The 17,426-nt window shown below is 34.7% G+C and overlaps 1 protein-coding gene across 1 annotated transcript in view; it reads right to left on the reverse strand.

Moving 5' to 3' along the window:
* Positions 1–4,132: 4,132 nt before the first annotated feature.
* BCHE (butyrylcholinesterase) overlaps positions 4,133–17,426 on the reverse strand; it is an 80,289-nt gene continuing 66,995 nt past the window's right edge. The window contains exons 3-4 of the mRNA XM_024124345.1: positions 10,645–10,811; positions 4,133–4,744 (exon numbers count right to left, since the gene is read on the reverse strand). Of these exons, the coding sequence (XP_023980113.1) occupies positions 4,620–4,744; positions 10,645–10,811 (292 nt within the window). The 3' untranslated portion in view covers positions 4,133–4,619. The remainder of the gene's footprint in view (positions 4,745–10,644; positions 10,812–17,426) is intronic.

Here is a 17,426-nt window from a genome sequence, read left to right on the forward strand (position 1 = left end):
AATATGCCCATGAAAATTTAAATTTTATGTGGAAGGGAAAAAAAAAATACTATGAAACATTAAGAAATGCTAAAAATGAAAAATTCCAAAAACTTGAGATTAACACGAGAATGAAAATTACCATCTGCTTAAAGTGTAAAAGATATTAGAAAAAATTACTAAAAAATAGATAGTCAACACCTCATAAATTCAAGTTTTACTGCCCTCTTCACTAGGGAATCACTCTTTCTGAAGGATATCTGCTGCAAGAAAACATTTGTATTTTCCTGATATGATATTGATAGTAGAATATTAATATAAATGTGAATCTGCCCTAGGCACTTTAAGAAGTGTTGAATTTTGGTTTAGGCTGTGAAAGTAAATATTGCACCGAACAAAGTTCAACAGTCAAGAAAGACTTTATATAAGACTACTACAATAGGGGAGAGAGACTGAACTCAAGTCCCCTGAAATAAAAGATGTGAAGGTTTCTAAGTGTTGAGGTGAGCTAGTGAAAAAGAATTGGAGGACTTTGGGGGAGGGTTGACCAGTGGGATGTGTCGAGCTTGTAGAGTTATCCAAGAGTTTGAAATGTTTTCTTCTGGGATTAAGCCATCTATGGCTGGTAACTGGCTGCCAAAGTAGTTAGGCTCCTACCTTCCCATCCAGACTGAGAAATGGAGGCACTATCTCTTATAATGTTTAATTTCAAAGTAATAGTTCCCAGGTCCTTGAGAAAGACATTTCCTGGGTAGTAAAACTGGCAAGAGGTCAAGAGGCTGGGAGATTTATATACATTTCAAAGGGACAGATAAAGAATTTACAATTGCAATATTTCTGAAGAAAATTCTCTAAGAAACTGGAGGTCAGAGGCCCACAGCCAGAAAGAAATCTGTCTAAAAGTTAGTCAAGCTGAGGGGAACATTAAGGCTATCTTGGTCAAGGCAATGGCTTTGAATTTATATTCTAGGTTGTATTAGGTATACTAGTAACCCTCCCTTTGGTTAAAATTGGGAGTGGCTATCCTAGATAGATGATAGATAGACAGACAGATGATAGACGATAGATAGATAGATGATAGATAGATAGATAGATAGATAGATGATAGGTCATTCTCTTCATATATTCACTTCAAGGATTATAGAATGTTTAACACTGTTACATACATTTTTATAGTTTATTATCCAGAGACTTCTTTGATAAGTTTTCCCCCCTTTTCTCCCCGAACCATTGAAGGAAATCAAAAACAATTAAAACAGAATGGAAGGTCTCACTTCAGAAAAACAAGGTAATACAGTAATTACCTCAAGCAAAAGACTTCTGCAAATTCTTCTGACGAGAAAAAAAAAAAAAAACTGTTAGTACTCACCTACCTAGTTTAATAATCATTAAGTAATTAATCCCTAACAACAACTCTTTTTGAGCCTGGCGAGAATGATTATTTATCCATATTTTTGAGAGTTCACAAGACAGTCGATACTCTTTACATAAAAAGTGCAATGGAAACGGGAATTAAAGTTCTGATTCCTTATCTTGAATCTGAATTACTATTATTAATTATTGTCAAGTGAAAATATTCTGGTTTAGCTCAAACCAAATGATGATCTTCTGTAATAACTGCAGTTACATAAAACACTGTAAAATATTGTATGTATTTTATGTACTCTTTCTAATTTTTCAAATGTACCTCTCAAAGCATATATTTATGGTAAAAATGACATCCTGAAAAGATAACTTTCTGGTGTGGAGGTCATAGAAAAAAAGTATGCATGCCAAATTTATTTTACACATTCAGTAATATCTGTTACAGTTCCTTGTTCAGAGAAAAACAATTAGGTCCTCAGATATTAATATCAAGTACATTTCTTTCTCATGCCAAACTGCAAGTTTTATAGTTATCTGCTTGTGAGTAAAAAATGGTATGAATATTCCCCCACTTGCTGAAATCAGAATCACCTGGGAAACTTAAAAATGCTGATGTCTAGGTTCTACTCCCAGAGATTCTAATGTGTAGTCAAGGTTGAAAGTTAAGAATCACTGAGTTAAATACCCAAACACCAATGTGAAATTATTACTATATATATCTGCAATTCCCTTTCTCATTACCTCTCTGTCCTGAAATTCTCAAGTATTTAGGATGGCCCATTTGATGGTTCTCCTCCTCCTCCACCCCTGCCCCCAACCTTTTTCTTCTACTTTTTTAATGTTTCTTCCTGGCTTTCTGAGGATTCACAGTGCAATTTTCCTGCTACACAGAGGAACTAAACTTGGCTGTATCTCATCCTTCCATCCATTCACTCAATCAACAAGCACCTACACAGTGTGATGGCACTTTGCAAGCAGTTCCCAGCTGTGAATCTAGAGATGAATCTCACAGTATCAGGGCACTGACAATTAATTGCCTAGGAAATTTGGTTTTTTAACTTTTCAGAGTAACCATAAAGGATTAAACCAGGTCAAGAAAATGGGCAATGTCTGGAGAAGAAAGCAGCCTTTTTTTTTTTGGTGAAATAAATGAGTTTTTGTGTTGTGTGTGCATGGTTATTTGTGTTAGCATTCACTTCTAAAATCACTGTCACTCCTACTGCTTTATTATCGTCTCATCAATTGGTAACTCTAATGATGAGATTTCAGACCAGGGATAAGACAGAATAAAGCAAAATAAACTCATGGATAAAAGCTTCAGAGTAAGTCAAGAGGTGTTCTAGTTAAAATTCAAGAGTGAAGTAATTGGTTGTCCAAGGTAGGACAAAGTGGTCCATGGGATCTTTTCATATGACTGGATTTGTCATATGAGGGAGGTTACAGGTATTCTACAAACATTAGTTATGTTTCCCTCATTATTGCTCTCATTAAGAGAACTTTTAAAGGGTCTTTAATGCTGTTGAACAGGCATCATCCAGTTATTTCATATGTAAGAGGGTTCTACATAAAAAGGAGGCTCAAGTGATTCAGAAAACATAATAGATCCTACGAGAATGGTACCTGAAATGAAGATGGTGGTGTAGAATGGAAAGCCAGATAATTTGTCTATCCTTTGTGTGGTTATTTTCTTCATCTCAGGATGAGGGAAGAAATATAAAGCAAAATGTCCATTTACAGCAGCACTGAAATGAACTAACTTGGCTTGTATAACAACTTTCTTTAATCAGCTGAATTTGATAAAATACCATGATCTTTTTTTTTTTTCGGTACGCGGGCCTGTCACTGTTGTGGCCTCTCTCGTTGCGGAGCACAGGCTCCGGACGCGCAGGCTCAGCGGTCATGGCTCACGGGCCCAGCCGCTCCGCGGCATGTGGGATCTTCCCGGACCGGGGCACGAACCCGTGTCCCCCTGCATCGGCAGGCGGATTCTCAACCACTGCGCCACCAGGGAAGCCCCAATACCATGATCTTTGAGTGACAATTTGATGAGGATGGCAGACCTATATTGGATCTAACTATAGACATACTTATGACCAATGAATAATGAGACTGTGTTAACCAACAGTCTACAAACCAATAGACTCACTTTATCCTATCCTGAGTGCTAGTTTTCAATGCTTAATTAGCATAATCAACAGTATTGCCCTTTCCTGGGATTTAAAATCCCCTGACTTCTCCCCTTTAGTGAAAGACAGTGAATTTATTCATGGGATGTGTTCTCTTGCCATTCAAGTTAGTAAATGAAACTTTGTAATTTTTTAAATTATTAAAACAATATAGTTTGTCTGCAGAAAGTATAATCATTTCTTTTTTGGAATTGAACAATTTCTCTACTAAAATCCTGGCATTTCTGGGTCCAGCCAAGGGTTCCCTTATTCCAGATGGTACATGACTTCTGAAATTGTTCATTTAGACTTCTGCTCATCCACATTTTTTAAATTTTTGAGTTACCGGAAGAGTAATTTACATGTGGGCATGTTTGAGGAGAGTTGGGGAGTGGGGAGGTGAGGAAAAAAAGAGTTGAAAGAATGAGGAATATAATTTGAGGACTCCAAGCATACATATTATTAAAAATACAAAATATAAAAATTATATTCTTTTACATTTTGTCTCTTGGTAGTAGCATTTTGTTTCTATCATAAGGTGTTTCCAAGTGACCAAGTCTGTTATTTTAAGATTCTATTAAATAAATAAATTATCTTGACTTTATATAAAAAAATCAAAGCAGCCAATTATTTTCTGTTTGTTTTAATATATCATATTAACATTAAATGCATAAATTAATTAAAGGAAGTAATATTGTAAATTATAGTATCTAATGTTTCAAGACCTTATCCATTTTTAAAAGATACCTTTTATGAGTGGTAATGAAAATAAAGTTGAGACTGGAAAAAGAACACAGATACTTCTTAGGGAAAAAAAAAGTCTTAAAGTTATTCAGGAAAGAGAGAGTTTGAAGCTGCAAATTGTTTTAATATGCATATAATTAATTGTGAAACTTTATAATGTGAAATTTAATTAAACTTGTTCTAGCCATTCGGGTTTTGAAATGCTAGGTACAATACTAAGTGAAAGATGTGAGAAATCGATATTATCCTTCTGGCATTTTTGTTTCAGCTATATAATAGCTTTCTTAACAGGGTGTAAGAGAGCCACAGATATTTTTGCCTTGATCTACAGGAAGAAGAATGTTCTATAAAGGGTAAATCTATTAATTAGAGACCTGCACAGCTTTCTTTCTTGCTAGTGTAGTCATTAAATTGATTTTTCCAGTCCATCATGTAATTGTTCCACCGATGGAATCCTGCTTTCCATTCTCGTTCTGCTTCATCAATATTTCCTGTAAAACATGGAATGAGTTGTATTAATCTAAATTTTAATCTCTGTTTACATTCATTGAAAAATAATTTTGATTGCAGATGCTGTTTTCTCCAAGTACACTGTACAGCGCTTTATTCATTAATTATTATCAACTTCTCTCACTACCTGAAAAGATTTTAATTGAATTTGTATATATTATATAAAAATGCAAATAATATATATGTACAAAATATATATAACATAAAAGCAAAACAATCAGTTCATGTATTATGTCAAATTATGTTACATTACATATATTTGCTTTAGTTTCTGAGAAGATGTATAAATATTATTCTTCTCTTGACTCTCCTAGGCATAGCAAAAATCTCATTTAATGCATCTCATTTACATATATAGTTATATAGTGGAGTATTATTTCTGATAAAAATGTTTATATATGAATATTTATTAATGCATAAGGAGAACTTTGTAATTGGCATTATGTATAGATTCTACACTCATCATATATCAATATATTTTAATTCCAAACAATGCCTGGTCATTGAAAGCAACTTATTGAAACTATTGTACTATATGATAGAAGTTTATTAATTGCTTTGCAAATTAGAAGGGTGATTAAGAAAATATCCAGCAATTTGCAAAGTATATGTATGTGTCAGGGGAGAGGAGTGTTTATACCAGAAATAATGTGAGGCAATGAATCAAAAATGGTTTATGTACTACAAAAACCTTGAAATCTTGATTTATTTGAAAGTGTATTATATTAAAGAATAAAGTTTGTGAACAATAGAAACTCTTAAATTACAAAGTTTTAAAACCATATATTTATGTTCCTAATATAAATAGATATAATAAAGCAAGAAGATAGTTTATTTAAATCTATAGGTATTTTAGACATTTGTAGTTATTTTACTTTTTAAACTTTTAGAATGCTGAGCTATAGTCATTGAATTAAAAACAAAATTTTAAGTGATTTCAACTATTGTGAAAATAAGAACTGACAATTTTTAATGTATACTTTTCAGTTAGGAATTTTCTAAAATTATAACTTTGTAGGGTGTTAATTTGGAGAAGAAAGTTCATGTGATCACATACTACATTATAATGTATATGAAAAAGTGCCTTCACTCATGTTATCAACAATGGAGCACATTCAGTGATTTGTTTTTAGTTTATATGAAAATCAAAATATTTAAAACATTTGTACAGCCATTAAGAGATCCCCTGTAATTTAAGATATATTTAGGTCACAAATGTTCACAATGCTTGGACATTGGATAAATATTTAAGAATTTATACAAAAATGTCCTATTTTTATGTAAAATGCCTTTTAAAAGTCAATGGCTATAATTTTTTGTGAATAAAATAATTTTTCTAAAGAGTCAAAACCATTAAATGTGGAAGAAAGATGTTAAATATCATACCAAATGATCCACTTTTATGTTCTTTTTTATGATAATTAAATGCCATTTTAAATGTTATTTACACAAAATAAGGACTCTAAAATTCTGAAAAAACAAAATTTTTAATATAACAAATAAATGACTGGTAATTTAGCATTTAGACCATGAATTTTAATATTTAGAGAAAAGGTCTTATATCTGATTTTCATTTCCTCTTAATGGAATGATACTAAATCCATTGACTCATATAAATATAAATTTATTTCCTTATGTGTCATAATCAAATATCTATACAATTTAGTTATTAAAATAGTTTACTTTTTAGTGCACAAATGCTCTGTAAACCTGAGTACATTTTTACTGTAGAAGTACTGGACATTGATTGAGACAATAAAGTTCAAAACATTTAATTATTTTCTAACAGTATCCAAAGGAACTGAATATACCATAATAAAAATAAAATTAAAAACCTGAGTCCTTTGTCATAAGTCAAAACCAAAATTAGAAGTTTTTCTCCTCCCCCTCCTTCTTTTCTTCCTCCAAAATTGGAACACTACTTAAGTGGCTATAGATTTATCATCATTGGTGAGATGTAGATCTATTTGTTTTGTAGTTAACAGGGTGCTGCAGTGTGAAATAAAGAAAAGAATATCAGTATAGGCTTTGGAGTGACATGGGTTGAAATTCCAGCTTGATCAATTATGATATTAGTGACATAAAAAAAATTCTTAACTTTTCAAATTAGTTTTCCAAATGTAAATGGAGTTGGTAATCCTATTTTGCAGTGTTGCCATGAGGGATAAATGAGATGGTGTTTACATTGTGAAATCAAGCTATATGCTCTACGGGGAGCTCTGAAAATGAATTTACTGCCCTTGTTATAAAAATTTATTCCTAACTTTGCTCTTTATTGAATTAGTGCACAGCTAGATCTATACCAGTAGTTCATAAACATATTGACACAACTTTTTCAGGACTTTGGTGACCTTTGTTTTGCCCACTTTGTGTCTCATTTGGGGGAAAATCAGGGTCTCTTCCCTACAGAAAGAGGGATAATAATGAAACTGTTTTTTTGTCTTGTCAATTAAACAAGGGTGAGCAGTATTTCACCAGAGCTGAGTCTATTTAGCCAAGTCTGAGGAGTTAGGACATAAGAGAGGTGAGTTAACCCCAAATAGTTATTGGAGATGAAGTTAGAAGACATTACATTGATATTTAATGGTGCTGAACATTTTGATTAAAAAATAACATATTTCCTGTACTTTGAGAGTTCATTAAAAATATCTTCTGTCCTCTTTACTTGCTTATTTTCCTGTTTGTCAACCAGTTATCAAAATTGCAAAGGAATTCATAATTCTTTATGGAGTAGGTCACAAACTTACTAGTTGTCCTGTTATAATTTTGGGTGTATGGTGAGACAGTAGAGTGAACTACGATAAACTCAGGCTGGGCTTTCTGAAGACTTTATGTACTTTTACAGTGAAACAAATAGATCATTTAACTTGATTATCAAGTTACCCAAAGCCTTTACTGGTTCATTTTGTTTTGCTTTTAACAACGAATGGAAAATTCAAATATGAAATCAGCAAAACTAGCTTGATATTTTTTCTTCAAACCACCTGTCCACTATCTCATTTTTGTTTGCCATTCTTGCTAAATGATTAGCAAATAGCAGTATATGAGGTTCTAAAGTGACCAATCCAAGTGGTATCTCAGCTCTTAAATTTATATGTGGTCTTCTTTAGTTGTAACAAGAAACAACTAAAGAACACTTTGCTTCATGATTTATTCAACACTTTGATTCATGATGTATTCAAAGGTCAAAGGAGGAACCACTGGATCTGATACTTTTTTTTACTGGGAAGATGTGAAGGTTAAATCTTTTTTCCTTTAAATAAATTTACTTTCTCAATTTTAATGAAAAATATTGATATTTTATTGACATTGAATGCCTCATTTCTCTACTTCCTTTTCTTTTTTCAAATGATTATGAGATATTGTGGAGTTATATTCTTAGTGAAAAATCTGAATTTGATAACAGTTGAAACAAATATTGTATTTTATTTCTTGCAGGTGTATGCAATAACAGCCTAGGTGTGTGCTGAAGTATAGTCTGAAAGTTAAGTGCTAGAATTTGTGTTTTTAAACAAGTCTTAAGGATCATTTTATTTGAGAATATTTATTGCTCAGATGTAAACACTGCTCAAATGGTATTTATAAGGTCTATTGGGCTTCCATCGTGAGTGAGGTAAACATTTCTCCTTTTAAGAAATCCAGTCACTAGTTATTTTTTGAAATTTTCCTTTACTTGTAAAGTTATCTTTTTTTAAAAAAAGTAATATTTCCATAAAACCTTCAGCCCAGGTCATCTGAATAACTCCAATTTTCAGAACATTGAAAATTAAAATATTTGAAGTTTTGTGACTTGAAAAATATAAGGTATGGTAAGAACATGTTTTCTTAATCTTTTAGTCCTTTATATCATTTGTTTATAAAACCTAAAAACATGGCATTTCAAACTGGTTCTGTTTGTTTAAATGTAAACATTTTTATTATTAATGAATACATTGTTGATGTTATAACAATTATATCATGCATTTACTTTAAATTTTATTAAATATATTTCACATAACTCTTTTGGGGGAATTATCTGAAAAAATAGTGCTAAAATATAAAATTATGATTTCAAGACACACTGGAAGTATCCCAGAGCAAGGTATGGTATTTCCATACAGCTCAGTGTTGCTTACACTAGAAAGTTGTTCAGCCTTGTGTAGAATGGAGCAGCATCTAGCCAAAACTGTAGGAGTTTGTTTATTCAACCTGCTTTATAGTAGTTGAGTATTTAGAGATAGAGATTTTGAAGTACATTTTCAAAAATTGCTGATATTGAAATTTTATTTTACCAACAAATACATCACAGTAGACCACATGTGCTTGAGCCAGAATGACTCAGTTTGGTTTATAATAAATTAGTCATTTAAAGTTTGCCCCTACCCCACCTTATTTCCCTTCAAATTATGACCCTCTCATTTAAAAATATTTTAAGTAACGATTGAGGATATGTAGTCTGTGATTTGTTAAATGGTACCTCTTCTGGTCTCTTGGCAGATTAAATGCTTTACCTCATTGCTATTCACACCCAGAGGACACAAGGGCAGCACTGTAGTTCTGCCAAGGGATGCAGAAGCCTATCTCTGATATATATTGTGCCACAGAGCATTTAGTGATACACAGAGAACTGGTCTATCAGTAATGTTTCCCAAACAGATGAGTCCATAATTATAATTTTGGTGAGTAAAATCTGAGAACCAAAAGGCATATTAAACAATCGAATACAACTCTGAGATGCCCATGTTTGCCGGAAACTAACCCTTAACCACTCTAAAGAAGAAACTAAAAACATCTACTGTATTGTGACATCTAGTATGTAGCCTGAAAATTGCGGAATGTTCTGATGAACAGAATGGTAAAATATAAAGGAACTAATTAGCAATGTATCTGGTGATTGAAAGTCAAATACTTTTATTTGAAAAATATAGAAAATAGACCTGAGGAGCCACATCAGTTATAAATAGCTGACATTAAAAAAAACAAAAACAAACAGGCAGTGAATTGTATATGTATGTCATTTTTCTCACAGAAAATGTGATCATTCATGTTGGTCATTCAAGTTTAGCCAAATATCTTCTTACCAATGAATTCTGAAATAGTAGGATAATCTGAGCAATTTTCCTGGTATTTCCTTATACAAATCTAAGTAATCACTTCCTGAAGAGTAGTTAACTAAATTACTACTTTTTTATTGTATTATGTAATGTATGTAGGTGGTCTTAAATATCTCCAAGCTTAGAATATTTAGAAATATTTGGATTGTGTTTTTAAATATGTAAATTTTAAAGATTATTTCCCCCTTAGAAATCAAGGGTTCTACTATTTAACACTAATTTTTTTTTCTTATGAGTTATCTATTCTATACATATTAGTGTATATATGTCAATCCCAGCCTCCCAATTCATCCCACCACCACCACCAGCCCCCCGCCACTTCCCCCCTTGGTGTCCATATGTTTGTTCTCTACATCTGTATCACTAAATTTGTTTTGACTCTTTTTGAGTACAAATATAAAAAATAAACAATTATACATTGTTTATTTTATATATTTATTTTTTCATTTATCCATTAGTTAATTCCACAAAAATTGGCTGAATAGCGAGAGTGCCCTATTTTAGTTCCACTGCTAGGTTTCATGTTCCTCTAGGGAAAAATTCCTAGTTTTGCTTTCTTTATTTAACTGCTAAGGTGCTGCTTATATAGTAAGCCCTCAAAACATATCTAAACTTGATGGAAGAAGGTTGTTAAAATAATGTACACATTGGAATCAATTAATTGTAAAGTCACAGATGAACTTTATCACTGTGCCATGAATAGTCTACCTTTTCCCCCTTTTACATATCCATAACCAATTATTTAACCAAATACTAAAACAAAACAAAACAAAAAAAACAACACACACCTGTCATTTCCAAGACTTTGGGAAAAAATAGTGTCCAGAATCGGCATTGTTGAGCACGTAGTTTAGTGTATACTCTTGGTGCCTCTGTATTCAAGGTTAAATATTTTTGTTCATTGCTTTTGAAGACAGGCCATCTTGTACTATTGTTTTGGGTCCCATTTGGATTTCTAAAAAATTAAAGAGAGGCATTATAGTTCTACTGAAATCAATGATAGATAAATAAATAAATAAATAAATAAATAAATAAATAAATATATATATATATATATATATATATATATATATATATAGTTCTCAAAAACCAATAAGAGCTTTTAAAAAGTCAGGAAAATTGTGGAAAAAGAAAAATTGTGGATTTGTTTGATGATGTCAAGCATAAATGAACTGGGTTGAATGTTTTCAGCACCTTGAAGCACTATGTTAGTTAAAATTGTAGGAATTAAAATTTAAAGAAGAACTTATTACACACATTTCTGCTTAACATACAGGGAGAAAAATATATTCTATTCTAGAATGCTTATATTTTCTTCACACTTAAACATGTGTTTAAATTTGGGACTGATTACACATTTCCTTAGTATGCAATAACCTTGTTACCCTAGGGAACTGCCCTCAGTCACATTTTTAAGTTGATCTTACATTCTTATAGATCTGTTCATTAATTTAAAATCTTTCAATAATTCCCCAGTGAGTTAGTTCAATAAAGGTTAGTGAACATGCTGCCACCCACATTTCCAAACTTACTTTCAGGTATTCTCTTCATGGGTCAACCAACAGGAATTAGGGACAGTTCCTTGGTGATTCCCTCCTCTATTTTACCTCCTGTCTTTGCCTAGCTATTACTTGTGCTTGGAATTCCTTCATTTTCTAACATCAGGAGTCTAGAACCTTCAGAGTCTCTTTTTGTGCTGATGTTTCCCATATCTTTGTGATTTTTAAATCAGTAACACTTGGCTCTATTTTTCAGAAATTTATGATTTTTGGTTCTTTTGTACCTTGTAGGACTCAATAATATATTATTGCCTAGGTCACACAAAAAGAAACTCAAAGAGTAAACATTCTGGAAGTGACTCTGTCTAGATAGTCACTGGTGATTCCAAAAGATTTTTCTTTAATATATTTGTATGCTATTATTATGAGTCAGACCCTGCCTGGGCTCTAGAAACACAAATAAATATGGAAAACATAGTTTCCCTCAGGGAATTTACAATCAAGGACATCCATGAAAACAAAGAACCAACAATATATGGTAGACTAAATCAAGCATAAACAAAGGGACAAAAATTGTCAGAAGAGGGAATTACCTAAAGGAATGCAATTTTAGCTGAAGTACGGAGAAAAAATAAGGAACTGAACCAGAAAGAGAAGTTTGGAGTGCTAGAGAAAGGGAACAGAATTAACATAGTATAAATAATAAGTTCTCTTAGTTCAAATAGCAATGAAAAAACTAGTTTTCTTGGATTCTAAGATAGAGGAGATCCTTTTAGAATTATAGCTTTAGGATATAAGTGTTATAGCAGTAAGATCTGACAGCCTAGGAAAATGGTTTAGACTTTAGCTTGTAGGCATTTACAATTCTTGAGGGATTCTTTGCTAGGTGGTTTATTGTGTACATAACATTTTAGAAATATTGACCCAGAGGTGGTATCTAGAATAATCAAGAAACCTAGAAATTAGTCACAGATACTTGTATCGTAAAAGGAAGACTAAAGTGATAGGGATAAGTAATTCATTCCTTTCTCTTAGATTCATCTAACTTAAGCAAAGTCATATAAGGAAAACTCCAGTTGAACTTTTCTAAAAGTTTAGCACACAGAATTCTTCATCATTCAAATATCTTTTGTATATTATTAATGGATAGGAAGTTGGGAGTAGTGATAGCAGATATACTTTTTTTTTTTTTTTTGGCTGAAAGCCTGTGAACCCCTAGAATTTGGAAAGTGAAGCAGGCATTCATCCAGCTTGGTTAACTAGAGGCAGATTTTGCCAACAAGAACTTGTGCTGAATAAGTACCATAAATTCCTAATTTATCACAGATGCACAAATATTCAACCATGATTCAGGGGCTGTAGAGATAAACAGCTTCTTGATGAACTAATTGATTTTATGTAGGAGTTGGATGATTTAATAAGAATTATTAATAACCAGAACTATTCAAGCTAAGCCAATATTATAACAGGATTGAAACCTCTTGCTTTAGGGTATTATTTGAAAGAGGTCAGGAGGAAAATTTCTCCAGATCACAGATGGCACACTTGTCTAGGTGAATTATGTAGTCTTTTTCTTTCTTTTAAAGCTTTAGAAACAAACAAGTACAGCTGCTGGAGGCTGGATATTAAACCAGGAGAACCATTGGTCTGATTCGGTACAGCAATTCTTATGTTCCTAAATTGCCCAATTTCCTTCTAATTCCATTCTAATTAACTTATGGCACCATTTTAACTGCACATTTATTTCTGGCTTCTGCAAATGGTGACTTAAACAGAGCTGACTTGTACTTGAGTTCAAAAGCGAAACACTAATGGCACTGCCAGTGTTCATTTAACAAACTTTGTCCTATGAAATCACTCATGACATTCCAAATTGTAATTCAGAGATAATAAAATTCCTTTGCCTATGGATGCAGATATAGTTTTCAAAAAGTGATTGAAATAGCTCTTGAAGTGATGAAGCATTTTACTCTATAATTGAAGAAACCTCCAAAGACTCTAAAACTTAACCAGAGACATAATTCTCTTTCTATTTGTATCAATTAAACACTTTGTGAAATACAGTATAATTCCCAGATACGGAATTCTGAAACACTATATAATTTTAATTCCAAAATTATAAGATAAATTTAAACATCTTGACTTTATTATTTTTCAAAAATATTTTCTATTCTGATTATAAAATAAAGACCTCAAAGTGATAATACTTAACACTTTCCATGAGATAAATCTCTTCTCTTTTTGTTACCAAGTTCTTTTCCCAATTTGTGGTATACAAAAGTGGTCTAACGGTCATCCATTTCACTTTTCCTCTGATGTAGTATAGAAAAAATTTAAGACATGGCTTATTTAACTAAAAAAGCAGAGTACCTTTCAAACTGTATTACAGGAAATTACCTGTTTGTCATTGGTATTTTAGCACAGACTTGATAATTCATTTTATGAAGAAATTCTTTAAAAAGACATTAATTTACTCAGGATGCCTGGTTTGAAGAAGTAGGATGCACTCAACTTCATGCATCAAGTTTTCTTTGAATTACAAATTCCAATATTGCCTACCCAATCCTAACACAGGAATAAAGATTCCCTTTAAGAATTCAGGGACAGTTATTTCTTTTTTTTTTTTTTCTCATTTGAAGAACTTGTCTTTATTTTTATGGGATTTAAGCAAATATCAGAATTGTTAAAGGTGTGTTCCATTTGTTTCCTCAGCTTTTTAAAAATTTCCCAGGACCACAGACATCATTTGTTCTTTCTTTCTGGCACAGGCAGCTCACTTTACCTGTCATCTATTCAGTCCCTCTAATGTGGTCAAGTGTAGAGACTGTCAATTTTATTTATTTATTTATTTTTGGCTGCATTGGGTCTTCGTTGCTGGGCATGGGCTTTCTCTAGTTACGGCGACTGGGGGTTACTCTTTGTTGTGGTGCATTGGCTTCTCATTGTGGCAGCTTCTCTTGTTGCGGAGCATGGGCTCTAGGCTGGCAGGCTTCAGTAGTTGTGGTACATGGGCTCAGTAGTTGTGGCTCGTGGGCTCTAGAGCACAGGCTCAGTAGTTTTGGCACACGGGCTTAGTTGCTCTGCGACATGTGGGATCTTCCTCTAGTTACGGCGACTGGGGGTTACTCTTTGTTGTGGTGCATTGGCTTCTCATTGTGGCAGCTTCTCTTGTTGCGGAGCATGGGCTCTAGGCTGGCAGGCTTCAGTAGTTGTGGTACATGGGCTCAGTAGTTGTGGCTCGTGGGCTCTAGAGCACAGGCTCAGTAGTTTTGGCACACGGGCTTAGTTGCTCTGCGACATGTGGGATCTTCCCAGACCAGGGCTTGAACCCGTGTCCCCTGCATTGGCAGGCAGATTCTCAAGCACTGGGCCACCGGGGTAACCCAGCGCTGACATTTTTAGAAGGTGAAATTTCTAACTGTATTTTGTGTTTCCAAACAGTTGTCTTTGGGTCTACCTTGTTCTACTTTGAGATGTGTCCTCCAGAGCTAGGGATTTCCCTGGGGCTGCAGGTCTAAAGCCCAGGTGTCCAGTCGGCTTTATGAATGATGAAAGTGGTCTTGATCTCCTCTGTTAGACACCTGTGTCTGTCTCCCAGCTCCAAATCACATGCCGCCTCTGGGAACCCTGCCCGATTCTTTTTTCCCATCCCATGAGGTGACATCTCCTGTCCTGCTGTAATTTCTAGGAAGTCCTGGGAAAGCAAACACTGTGTCCTTACGTTGGTAAATCCTGGTAACTTAACCTGACACTTAGGCAGCACAGGCAAGCTCTGCTGTGATGTCAGATAAGGAACTTCATTTCGTGAGCCTTGGTTTCCTCGTCTGGACCCTGAGACGCGGCCTGGCGCTGTGTGTGTTCCATGGCAGCAGGTGAACCACCTCTTCTGGGTGGGCATTTTCAGCTATTTTGACTATGTATTCACTTGTCCTGTTATTTTGGAGGCTCCTTTAGTCCAGAGCTGTCAGTAAATTCCACTTAATCCTCTTTTCTTCCCTGATTTCCTTTAAACGGGCATCCTGGGCTGTCTGGTAAAGAGCAGGGTTGTGAGAACTGTAGATTTTGTTGCTTGGGCTTCTGCAAACAAAAACCTCAACAAAAAGTAGCTTAAAAATCTAGATTTTTTTTTCCTGACACTAAAAGGACAAAAGGAGGACAATTCCCGGTTTGGTCGGGTTAGTGACTTAGAAGCATTTGTTACCCAGGATCCAGGTCTTCCCCTCTTCCCACTTGGTCGTTCTCAGTGTGTTCAGGGTCCTCGGGTGGCTTCAGGAATTCTGGGTGTCCTTACTGTATTCCTTTCTGTATTGTTTCAGTTATCAATCTCTGCAACTAGTTTTTAGGTTATGTGACTACATCTAACTTTAGTAAGATTCTTTATCCCCAGCTTCAGGGCAGGGTGGCCCAGAGATTCACTGAGTTTATGGATCGTGGGTTTTTCCTTCCAGCTCGAGTCACATTTAACCAAAGCAAATCTCTTCTGCTTCAGTGTCATCATCTGTCAGAAACGTAGATCTTAAATGGGAACCCACGCACAGGACAACCCTGTGTCCTGGGGGCCTCAGGGGTGACAGGGAGGTGCCTTGTGATTGCAGTAGCCATTAGGGGTCCCCTTCAGAGCCTCTGTTCTGTGATCTTGGCCACTGGAACATGTTTCAGAGGGGAGCATCAGGCCCATGCCCCCTTCCACACAGCCTGAGGGCCTCTGCCGGACACCTCAGTGTCCACGTATCTGCCTTGGCAGAGTCCTGCTGGTGTTGGAAGGTATTCTGCAGAGGCAGGGGGAGGCTATGTCCCACCGTGAGGACAAGGACACTGGCAGCAGAAGCTCTGGGAAGCACTCCCTGGTGCAAGCCCCCCCAGAATCCGCCATCAGCCCCACCAAAGAGCCTGGGTAGGCTCCCGTGCCGGGTTGCCCCAGGCCAAACAACCACCAGGGAGCGAGAGACAGTTATTTCGAACTAAGTTATACAGTGATTTTAATGTGAATATATTTTAGAGTGCTTTACAATCTAGTAAAATGAAGCCATGATTAGTAGTTGTAAATTGAAAGGCCACCTGAAATATCCCACAATCATAAGAGTTCTAAAGGGATACAGTATATATTGGATAATTTCTTAAATATGCAAATATTTGTGGATTTATATTCTATGTCATGTCATGCTTAAATAAAACTGTATTTTTTTGTGGGGGTGAGGTAGAAAAGGATAGTTTTATTACTTTGCCAGGCAAAGGGGGACACAGTGGGCTTTTGCCTTCAAAAAATATGTGTCCGCAAACAGTATTTTAATTTAAAGAATAGAGGGGTTATAAGAGATTCTCAATTTAGAGATTAAATCCATTCTTTCATTAAACAAATATTAACTGAGAGCATGGTATTGAAACTGTGCAACTCAGATTGGGAATTGAACCCATGTTCTTTTAACTGAGATCACACACCTGGTCGCAGGACTTAATGAAGCTCAGGTTCTTGATGTCTCATCACAGAAAGAATTCAGTGAGAGACAAAGTGATAGGTAAGAAGTGGATTTATTTAGAGAGAAATACACTCCACAGATGGAGTGTGGGCAATCTCAGAAGGTGAAAGCAGCACCAGGGTATGGGGTTGTCAGTTTTTATAGAGGTGGGTAATTTCATAGGCTAATGAGTGGGAGGAGTATTCCAGCTATTTTGGGGAAGGTGTAGGAATTTCCAGGAATTGGGCAACCACCCACTTTTTGACCTTTATGGTCACCCTTGGAACTGTCATGGCACCTGTGGGTGTGTCATTTAGCATGCTGATGTGTTACAATGAGTATACTGAGGCTCAAGGTCTAGTGGAAGTCGACTTGTCCGCCATCTTGGACCTATTTGGTTCTAATCAGTTTATGTTGTATCCTCAGGCTATGTCATTCTTTTAAAGTTGTACCCTGCCCCCTTCCCTCCTGTTTCATTATGTCAGGCTTGTTTGAATCACCGAAGATTCAACAAAAACAAAAAAGACAAATTCCTGCCTCTTACAGTTTTCATTCTATGAGAAAGATAGATGATAAAGATGAAAATAAGGGAAAATATATAGTATGTTAAACAGT

Source organism: Physeter macrocephalus, chromosome 1 (genome assembly GCF_002837175.3).
Source record: "Physeter macrocephalus isolate SW-GA chromosome 1, ASM283717v5, whole genome shotgun sequence".
NCBI classification, from domain to species: domain Eukaryota; kingdom Metazoa; phylum Chordata; class Mammalia; order Artiodactyla; family Physeteridae; genus Physeter; species Physeter macrocephalus.